Source organism: Syngnathus leptorhynchus, chromosome 3 (assembly GCF_054491065.1).
Source record: "Syngnathus leptorhynchus isolate UIUO chromosome 3, UIUO_Slep, whole genome shotgun sequence".
In the NCBI taxonomy this organism is placed as follows: domain Eukaryota; kingdom Metazoa; phylum Chordata; class Actinopteri; order Syngnathiformes; family Syngnathidae; genus Syngnathus; species Syngnathus leptorhynchus.
The window spans coordinates 5,498,783-5,510,373 of record NC_141197.1 but is presented as its reverse complement, the minus strand read 5'-3'; the positions used below and the strand labels follow the sequence as shown (position 1 = coordinate 5,510,373).

The 11,591-nt window shown below is 41.7% G+C and overlaps 1 protein-coding gene across 2 annotated transcripts in view; it reads right to left on the bottom strand.

The window, feature by feature from the left end:
* Positions 1-1,261: 1,261 nt before the first annotated feature.
* Positions 1,262-11,591, bottom strand: part of LOC147058911 (apoptosis regulator BAX) — a 28,128-nt gene continuing 17,798 nt past the window's right edge. The window contains exons 6-9 of one of the 2 annotated variants that reach the window (XR_015065732.1): positions 6,615-7,645; positions 4,104-4,418; positions 3,522-3,636; positions 1,262-2,583 (exon numbers count right to left, since the gene is read on the bottom strand). Coding sequence is in view for 1 of the 2 variants with exons in the window: in XM_085908285.1 (XP_085764411.1) it covers positions 7,547-7,645 (99 nt within the window). In the remaining variant the exon portion in view is untranslated. Of the gene's footprint in view, positions 2,584-3,521; positions 3,637-4,103; positions 4,419-6,057; positions 7,646-11,591 lie in introns of those variants that run through there. The other variant, XM_085908285.1, reaches the window with a different exon arrangement.

Genomic DNA, 11,591 nt, shown 5'->3' with positions numbered 1-11,591 from the left:
CAGCACATCTACAGCAGAGATGACTGCACTTTCAGGGAGCAAATCATGCCAGATGGATACAGCATCTACATCTCTGTCAGACATGGAGAACTTCTTAGCTTGGGGAATCATCGGCGACGTCTACAAGGCAGAGACAGTGGTGTTCCATCTTTGGCTCAGTTCCTGCCGCGAATTAGTACTATTGTTCAGGCATCAACTCCAACACTGCAGTCCTTTTATCACCCAAGTCAGGATGCATCACAAACAGCTAAATCACTTGACACAGTCGAATCATTTGGTATTCTTGCACGGATCATTCATAGCCCGAGCTTTCATAAACGTTGAGAAGGCAGCCGTGACGGCAATAAACAAAGATCACCTGTTCAATCCCTGGTATACCCAGGCTTGTCCATAGGGAGTGGTAGCCATGATATTCAGCTCATAGTCAGATCAGTGAGGTTCAATCTGACCACAGAGCATCACGTTACTAAAACTATTCTGCGATAAGCAAAAGATGAGGACAATGGTCTGTTGCCAGCTGAGTTGAAAAATCATTCCTTGGCAGATTATTTCCAACTGCTGTCTGTCCCATTTGCTCAATTTAGAGTTAAACTCTCAAGATTGTGTTCGCTTCATTTTTTTTTTTAAATCACTAGTAAAATCTCATTGGTCAGTGTGCAACAGCATTGCATCACCCTACTCAAATATTTGCTCGAGATCAGTGATTCCCAACTACTGTACAGTGGAACATTGGTGTGTCATGAAAAGAGATAAACTAAAACCAAAAGTCAAACTCCACTTTGTGGAAATTCACCTATCATGGTGGATAATGGAACATGTCACTCGTGAGGAAACACTGTATACACTGCAAAATTTGGTTAAACCACAAATTGATGTGCGTTACTCCCTGACATAAGTATTTTGGCCTAGTTTACTGTTGCTTCCCCTCCATTTCTTTTCTTAATGCCATGAAATTTTTCAAACTTTTGATAAAATATAAGAATAAACATAGAGAGAGAGCGAGAGTAAAAGAAAAGAGGAAATATAAGGAAACACACTCAAAGAAATAGGAAGCAAGGCAGGGATGTGGGAGAAGCGAACTGGATTCTGACTATTTTTAGAATATGCCATTCTTACTAATATAATAAAAAAATATTATTGATATAAAAGGTGGTATACATTATACTCTTATAGATATTGTTATCATTACAGAGGACGACACCATATTGTAACGTCGTTCCCCATACTTTCTTCTCTCCATCTCTTCATTGTCATTTATGCTGCTATTGTTGAAGGTTATTATCTGTTTAATTAATTTTTATGTGTGTGTACTTACTTATCTTTTACCTTAAGCTTGCAATTAAACTCCAGCACACACTTACACTACACCCACATGGCAGCTATTCGGAATGGTGAGGTGGAAACGGAGAGTGTGTAGGATAAGGAGAGACAGAAAGGAAAGGATCCACTGTCTAAAAAGAATGACATTTTATTGTGAAACTGGGTGGAGAGGCAAATGACGAGGGTGCTACAGAGGTGATGACAGGCCAGTAAAGAAAAACTATAAACGCTCGACATGTGTTAACAATGACAAAACAATAACACAATGTTAAAACAGAAGAAATACACTATGCGGCTCAGACCATACCCAGGCGATCCATTTTATGATAGATGCTCCCTGTGCCCAGTAAAAATTCTCCTCAAATATGAAGGTAGAACCGCATCAGATGATCACGCCAAGTCTAATAAAACATCAAAATCGAACCCAGCCAAGAGCAGCAAGCAGCAGAGGCACAGACAAGCACAAGAAAAGCACACGCCACACTCTAAGGACATTACATTGCTACATTTGGTTAATCTTACGAACTGTGAATAGTTACGTTACATGTTTTTATTCCACATAAGCAAACAGAACATAATTGTTTATTGCACCTCCCCCCAATACTGCCCCAGGTGCCCACAACAAAAAACTGTTGAAAATGAACCAAAATAATAAAGACCTGCTATTACTAAATAAAGCAAATAACTAAATAAATAACTTGTAAGTGTCATTTTTACTAATTAGAGCTAAACACTTGCAGCGTCGAAAAGTGACTTTTATCTTGGGTTGGATGTGCGAAGGGCGCCATTGTTTACAAACAAAAAGGTGGTCAAAAATTGGTCAAAATTTACAGGATTTTTGTCAGACCCAGGTGGCAACCTGAAATACTGGTGACATATACAGATAATCCAAGAGAAAACAAAGAGCTGTATGAACAAATGACAAATTATGATGAGAATCAGAGAATCATGGTAAATAATAATACAAATATTTAATTGAATATTAATCAATAATAATTCAAAAAACGAGTACACAAGAATAATAACAATCATAATCATGTGTCACGACTCGTCCCCGGTTGTATTATTATGTGTAGGTTGTCAGCCGACGCTGCACCGATCCGCCTGTCAATCTCACGCTCCATCCCACCCTTTTCCGACTGAGAACCATGGACTCAGATTTGGAGGTGCTGATCCTCATCCCGGACGCTTCACATTCGGCTGCGAACCGCTCCAGTGAGAGCTGGACATCACGGCTTGAAGAACCCAACAGTATCACGTTGTCTGCAAAAAGCAGACATGCAATGCTGAGGTCCCCAAACCGGACACCCTCAACACCTCGGCTGCGCCTAGAAATTCTGTCCATAAAGATTATGAACGCTATCTCTTTAAAATTGTTAGTCAAGGTTGTTTTAATGCAATGCATTTTACTTGATTAACATATGCAATGTGTTTTACTTTTAGTTTTAGCTTTTCAGATTTCCTCACAGTACGGACTTCTAAGACTCGTTCTTGAATGGAAACCCACCAGATGCTGCTCATCTTACTCTGGTAAGGTTTAACTTATTCATGACCTTGCACCGATTTTATTTCCACAGGTATGAAAGCTCCTTTAAGTTGGTTTTGGTATGACTGACAAGATGTCGTTTGCCAATGTCTGTATTCTAATAAACCATCAACATGGAGAGGAAAGTTTAAAATGGACTCCATTTCACTTTTCAAGCATGGAAATTACTAATTTACAACATATGCGATATTTGTCACCAACTGTCACGTTTTAATGTAAGTCAGTCGTCATACTCACAAAGCACCACATATCCTATTGGTCGATATACATGGGTGTCCGCCGTTTTCCTTATGTTTGTCATAACCAGTGGAGCAAAACCTGATTGGTTGAACGTTGGATGAATAAAGGCGGGGATCAATTGCTTCTCCCTGGATGCTTAGATGTTGCATCTGAATTTTCTGCAGCTGAATTTTTTTTGCAGGCATATTTTTTTTAGACGAATGTTTGCAGCTGAATTGTTTGCAGGTGAATTTTTTTAAGCTGATTTTTTTTTTACATGTTGAATTTCGATGCAAAAAAATTCTGTGTTAGGAATTCCGATGGTAAAAAAAATCAGTCTTACAAATTCAGATTCAAAATCTCATGGCACATTTCTTACACTTGTCCATAAACCTTTTCCCAAGCAGATCACAGTGGAGTGAGCAGTGGCTCTTACCAGGTTATGTTCTTCCTTTAAAGCATGGTGTCGAGCTCCAGGCCTCGGGGAGCGCATTCCTACACGTTTTCCAAGTTTCCCTCATTAAACACACCTGATTCAATTAATCAGGCTCCTGAAGAATGTGAGGATGAATGAGAATGAAAATGCCATTTATTTGTCATTATCCATACTATAATGAGATTGGAGCTGCCCAACAGTGCAAAATAAAACAATAAAGATAGACGTTAAACTATATATATATATATATATATATATATATATATATATATATATATATATATATATATATATATATATATATATGTATATATATATGTATATATATATATACACACACACACACACACACACACACACACACACACATGACAAATGCACAGTTATGGTTATATGATAGATGTTAAATTACTGTGATTTCCGGACTATAAGGCGTACCTAAAAACCTAAAATTTTCTCAAAAGCCGACAGTAATTGATCAATTGATGAACTTGTTGATCCATACTGGTTGTACACAGTGCTCTGCCGAAATCTTTCAGTACGTTTTAGTACAATTAGTAATTTCAAGGTCACATCGCTTACCAGCATCACGGCAACCGTGGTCGGGGGGGGGTCACTGAATAGCTGTTGTACCCCTGAGACTATTTCAGCCGAGAGAGGGCAGCCGACGATCTTCTGTGCTGCCTTGACAATCCTCTGCAGTCTCTTCCTGTCAGCAGCGGTGGAGCTGCCAAACCATACTGTGATGCAGTATGTCAGCAAACTCTCAATGGATGAGCAGTAGAAGGTCAGCAGCAGGTTGGAGTTGATGTTGTGCTTCCTGAGAACTCAGGAAGTGTAGCCGCTGCTGAGCCTTCTTGGTGATGGAGGTGATGTTCTCTGACCAGGAGGTGTTGTCTGAGATGAGGACACAGAGATACTTGAAGGTGTGGACCCTTTCCACACGTACGGCGTTGATGTGTATGTCAGTGTTATACTTCCTGAAGTCCATGATCATTTCTCCGGTTTTGTTGGTGTTCAAGGCAAGGTTTTGATTATTTCAATCAGATGTGTTTAACGAGGGAAACTTGGAAAACATGTAGGAATGCGGCCCCCGAGGACTGGAGTTTGACACCCCTGCGCTTCTGTTTTACTCTAATGCTATGAAAACGAGGGCCTCATAGACACACAATGATATGAAAGTGAAATACATCATCTCAAGTTTACCACTTTACTGTGTCTGTCGTTTCCATAGATCGAAGGAACTGAACTATAAACGTAACTTAAGTGTTTCGGTGAATCCTTCTCTATACTGACAAATGATTTTTGAAACATTTGTCCTTGAGCAAGCGAGACTTTGCCCTCAGATGTGGGAACACTGCTTGAAAAATGAAATTTAACCAGGGACTGCTTTGAGGTTCTGATGCTGGGGTTAGTGCAATGAGTTGTGTGGCTTGATGCATCCAACAACGGAACATTTTGATCTCTCCACTTTGGCATCCTTGAGTTGTTTGGACTACAAAAGTCTCCAAGTAATAAAGATAGCGGATTTGCGAAACCGTTTGTCCACACCCATTACCTTAGTTGGTTATCTCACCTCAAAGGATGTGGATGTAATATGTGTGGCCCGAATATAAGACGACCCCCTCTTTTTCAAGACTCAAGTTCGAAAAAAGACTTTTCGAACACCAAATTCTATTTTTATACAGAAAATAATTCCAGTAAAATGCAATCACATTTGTCAATGAATGGCTTCAAGTCTTTGAAATGTAAATAAACCTATCGACTGTGATAAAACAAAATTGCAATAACTGCATTACCTATCAAAGTGAAGTCTTAACTAACTCTAGTCTTGAAACAAATCTGAATAAGGAAAAGCATTGCAATAAAATAATGCACACTGTGACCGCTATTGTTGAGGAACCTGAGGACTGTATAGGGGGTTGGCTCGGATGGTTATGCTCTTTTCGCCCCCGGGTGTCGGTCAGAACACAGGAGGGAAGACGTGGTTCCGTTTTGATTGCTTTACTGAATTATTGGCAAATAATAATAATAAATAACCATAAATGAAATACTCTCGGCAACACACGATGCATAAGTCATCGATCGAGCGAGACAACAAAATACATTTGCTGGCAACCGTTAGTCGCCGTGTCGCTGCGTAACGGCTACTCGTACGATGCGAGGCACACTTGGAGGAGCGCGCCGGAGCTGTCAATCAAAAGACGCGCACACGAAGCAAACCGCGATCGGACAAACGGCACAACAGTGGACAGTAGTATTGTTTATTTATGTAAATGTATTATTTATATAAAGGCTGGTCCGCAAAAATATTTCTGACGCATAACCGGTCCGTGGCGCAAAAAAGGTTGGGGACCACTGCTCTACAGCATGTCTGGTTGAGTAATATCTGATTTCTTGACCAACACAAGAAATCTAGTCATTCAAGACATGTTGGTGTCAAGTTATTTCTAATGAGTGCCGGTCCAGCTTGATGGACAGAAAAGGTTCAGGACATGAGGCCAACTCAGATTTTCCAAGTTTTATTCAAATTTCAATTTGTGTAATTTGCTTTCAGCTACAGCAGAGCAGCAGTAGCAGGTTGAAAACCTTGAAAAAGTTTCAGGGAAAAAAAATGGGAATTTTTCAACTAACTTTTTAAGTAAGGATGGGTTTAACCCAAGGTGCTCTATCTGAAGTAGAAATTGCCGTATCACGAAAAACTAATTTTCTTTGCTTTTACTTTTTAACTCAGATGTAGAAAGGTTTTGAAACAACCTTGGCATTTCTAAACACTTATTTGAATGTATTGAAAATCAAACATAACTCACCAACAACATCCCTGCACTTCTCCCTCTGTACTGAATGAGTGTGCACACACCTGTTTTTATCTTGCCTGCCACCACGCCTGCTCTAATTGGGCCAATTTTGGCAATTTCATGGGAATATTGTGAACCAACTCTTATGTTGGAGCTCCTTCTTATGCCAAATAAACTTAAGAATGGAAATGACTAAAGTGAAAGAGGTGATGAAAAGATCTTTTTTAGCTTTTCCGCCTTTGGCAAAACAGTTAGGGTGCCCCCATGTTCAACACCAACCAAAAATCATTTTCACCTCTGTTTTTCTGGAAATTGGCTGTTCTTATCACCAAGCTTCGACTCCACCGCAAAAGACATGATGGGGGACCAGGTGATAGGATATCTTTTCCTTCCGCTTGGTCTCACTTCAACTACATTTCGCTGAAAAAAAGTCAGAAGCCAGAGCTATGGTAGACAATTAATGATTGAAACAACAACAGTAATGACAGCGAAAAAACGTGTGGGCCTCATATTGAACTTTGATGTCAATCAAATGGCCTCCAGGCTGCAAGTTGGAGACTACTCCTCTGGAGCAAATACAATATTAAAGTGATGATTTAGGTGTCTGAATGACATTTACTTGTATTAACAAAAACACAAATCCAGTGAATATTTATTTATCTTTAAGGGACAAGGTGGAGAAAAGAAATACGTGTCACACTTAATATGAACAAAGTAATAATAAGTAAAAATACAGAAAAACTGACTTCATTTTGCATATGAAAAACCATTAAAATGCTGAGTCAGTGTCTACCATACCTATTATAGTTAAAACTGTCCAATCTGTAAAAATTAGCAATTATAAACGACATATTGGTAACCAAAAAATAAGACCCACTGAAACATTGACAACACACTTGTGACATAATCAGTAGTCATTAGATTCGTAATCTGTTGAAACCCATTATTGCCATCTGACTGAGAAATTGCAGCAGCAAATCGTAACTCCAGACAATTAAGCAGTTGGTGACGGCTGCGAAGACAAAATGATCATAGGACAGTCTACATCCATTTCTATTGAGAATAACCTGAGAGATACATCTTCAGTGGTTTTAGTCATTGGCCTAACCCTTTCTTTGGATCATCAATGACAGTAATTAATGGCCTAAAAAACATTTCTGATAAACAAATGAAAATGTTGGTTGCAACTAGTGCCTAACTGGAGCATTGAAGATTGTCAGCTGTTTGTCAGCGTGTCCGTTTATAATAAACAATGGTTGCCACTAAAATTACTGATGCCACTAAGGTAACTGTCCTCCAGTGAGACCATCCACGGATTACACCTTCCTAAAATAAAAGACAGAAAAAAAGATTAATTTCTAAATCAGGGCAGCAACATATTCATGAATACTACAGGTGTTAATGTACCGTATTTTCCGGACTATAAGTCGCGTTTTTTTTCATAGTTTAGGGGGGAGGCGACTTATACTTAGGAGCGACTTATATGTGAAATTATTCACAAATGTTTACTTGATCATGAACACATTACTTACTTACTAGTATAGTTGATCACTTCACGTTATTTTCACTTTAAACCATATGAGGGCGCACTGTGGAAACTCCTGGGAGTTTAAGATCAGGGGATGTTTGACAATATTTGTCAATTTTCGCACGTCCTTCGTGTTGTTAGTCACTTAAATGTTGAACAGAGGCTGAGGTGTACCGAAGTTAAATTCCTTGTTTGGCATTGGCAACATGGCCAATAAAATTTCTTGAATCTTGAATAATTGGAGCCTCACTGACAATGAGTTCCATTCACTGACTTCCGGAGTCAGGATATTTAATGATTTGGAGTGACACAGATGGTTCGATAAACTTGTTATTTATGTTGTAGTTATTTGACATATAGTTTATTTAGAGTAGCAATGTGTATGTTGTTAGACTTCAGTAGTTTCCGATTGTCTAGCGAGGCTTTGAAGGCAGCAGGGGGGGGGGGGGAGAGCGATCCAGGGCGCTTGCTTGAAGCACACATATATATGTTGAGCTCTTGTTTTGTGAAATAAAAAGCCGATTACCAAACCCACATCTTGCCTGGTACTTTGGTAACGCTACAATATAGTTATATACGTAGATCTGTGGAATAATTGGACCCGCAACTGACGATGAGGCTGACGTCAGCGGCGCACGTAGGTTCGGCGTCAAAAGCTTTTTTTTTTTTTAAATTGACACAGAGGATGAATATTCTGATGGATTTAATGATTTTGAGTGACACGGATGGTTCGTTAAAATTGCTGTTTGTATTACATTATTTGATATATCTAGTCTGACGTCAGCGGCGCACGTAGTTCCGGCGTCAACAGCTGTGTGATTTTTTTTTTTTTTAAGTGACACAAGACGAAGATTCTACTGGATTTAATGATTTGGAGTGACAGAGATGGTTCGCTAAAATAGTTGTTTATATTAGATTTATGATATATTTGATATATCTAGTCTGACATCAGCGGCCCACCTCGTTCCGGAGTCAACAGCTGTTTTTCTTTTATTTATTTGTGACACGGCGAAGATTCCGATGGATTTAATGATTTGGAGTGACACGGATGGTTCAATAAAATTGTTGTTTATTATTGTTATTTGATATATAGTTTTTATATTTTTATATGGGCCTATGGAATAGTTTGAACTGCAACTGCCGACGGGTCCGACGTCAGCGGCGCGCCACATACAGAAAGGTTGATTACAGAAAGGACGACGAATTAAATCGATGGATTTAATGATTTGGAGTGACACAGATGGTTTGATAAACGTGTTATTTATATTATAGTTATTTGAATAACTGTTAATGTTACGTCAGGCCCGTTCTCACCTCCTCGTTTGTGTTTATGTCACGTTAGCATACCATATCGTTTAGCCCAGGGGTCCCCAACCCACGGTCCGTGGACCGGTACCGGTCCGTCGGTCACTTGGTACCGGGCCGCCAAGCCGCACAGAAAAAAAAAAAAAAAATTATATATATATATATATATATATATATATATATATATATATATATATATATATATATATATATATATAGCTGAACACATTTCTGTCCCTTCTCATTAAACTCGGCAAAGTCCGATGCTGTGCAGGGATGTTCCAGCAGGGGGCATATGACTCCTCATATGTTGCATGGTCTGTGGTTCAGTGCCACAGTCACACTCAGCGTTCTGATCATCCAGAAGTCCCCATTTGGCAAGAGTGACTTTTGCACATCCAACACTAGATCTTAGTCTATTTAGGCATTTCCACGTTGCATAGTTGGTGTCTGCTCCTGGGGGCAGTGCCTCACTTGCTTTAAGCTCCATTGTAGTTTCTGGTGGAAGTTTGTCAAGTCTTTCTTCCCACCGAGTGACTCTTTCAAAGTCAAAAGTCAAAAAGTCAAAGTCCGCTTTATTGTCAATTTCTTCACATGTTAAAACACACAAAGAGATCGAAATTACGTTTCCCACCGTCCCACGGTGACTAGACACAGTACACAACACTTACAATCAAATAGCACAAAGAGTAAAAACGAACAGACAAGAGCAACGAATAAGTAATAAGCAAATAACCCCAAAAAATAAACAATAAATGAATAGACAAATAAGAGCAGCAAAATGGAGCAAGCGTGCTAATAGCAGACAGCCAGATCATAGCGCAAAAGAACAGGACGTAATGCAGCCGAGGTTGGAGGGGGGAGGGAATTCAGGATCCTGACAGCTTGGCGTACAAAGCTGTTTTTGAGTCTGGTGGTGCGGGAGCGCAGGCATCTGTACCTCTTCCCAGGGGGCAGAAGTCCAAACAAAGAGTGAGCGGGGTGACTCACATCACACAAATCGCGGCCGCCTTGCGGGTGAGATGGGAGGCGTAAACGTCCTTCAGAGAGGGGAGTGGAGCCCCGATGATTTGACTTGCAGTGTTCACTATGCGCTGCAGGGCCTTTATGTTGTACTCAGAGCAGCCACCACCCCACACAGCGATACAACTGGAGAGTACGCTCTCAACGGTGCCACGGTAGAATGTGGTCATGATGGCGGGAGGAGCACTTCCTCGCCTGAGTTTCCGCAGAAAGTACAGGCGGCGCTGAGCTTTCTTCACCAGCGACGCAGCGTTGGTGGTCCAGGAGAGGTCCTCACTGATGTGCACCCCCAGGAATCTGGTGCTGCTCACTCTCTCCACCACAGCACCGTCGGCGGTCAGTGGCAGGTGGTGGGTGTGACCCTTCCGGAAGTCAATGATAATATCCTTGGTCTTGTTGACGTTCAGCAGAAGGTTGTTGTCCCTGCACCACGCAGCCGAAAGGTCGACCTCTGATCTGTAGTGAGTCTCGTCGCCACCGGTGATCAGACCCACCACAGTCGTGTCGTCTGCATATTTCAGCACGCGGTTGCTGCTGTAGGTCGCAGTGCAGTCATGCGTCAGCAGGGTGAAGAGCAGCTGACTGAGCACGCAGCCTTGAGGGGCCCCCGTGCTTAGCGTGATGCTGCCGGAGACATTGTCGCCCACACGTACTACACACGTACACACGTAGCCAGTTGCAAGGCCCAGCTTGTCGAGTTTGCAAATGAGACGCTGTGGAACAATGGTGTTGAATGCAGAACTGAAGTCCACAAACAGCAATCTCACATACGAGTCCCTGTTCTCCAGGTGGGTGAGGGCAGAGTGGAGGGCAGAGCAGATGGCATCCTCAGAGGACCGATTGGGTCGGAAGGCAAACTGGAAGGGGTCAACGGTGGGGGGAAGAACAGATCTGACGAGTGCCAAGACAAGCCGCTCAAAGCACTTCATGACTATGGGGGTCAGTGCCACAGGGCGATAGTCATTGAAGCAGGAAGGAGCACGATTTTTCAGCACAGGTATGATGGTGGCAGCCCTGAAGCATGACGGGATGATGGCCTGGTGCAAGGAAATGTTAAAGATGTCCGTGAAGACATTCATCAGCTCCTCAGCGCAGTTTTTCAGCGCCCGTCCCGGGATGTTGTCCGGGCCCGCCGCCTTACGGGTGTTGATAGCAGCAAGCGTCCTCCTCACGCTGCTCGTCCGGAGGGGCAGGGGTCTTCAGCGGCCAAGTGTCGTTCTGAGCGTCGAAGCGAGCAAAGAAGCGGTTCAGTTCGTTGAGCAGAGGGGCGTCGCCCTCACAGCTCTGTGTTGCGGGCTTGTAGTCCGTGATGGTCTATATGCCTCGCCACAGGCCCCGAGCATCCCTGCTATCTTTGAAGTGGGCAGTAACCTTGGAAGAGAACGCCTTTTTCACATCCTTGATGCCCCGGGACAG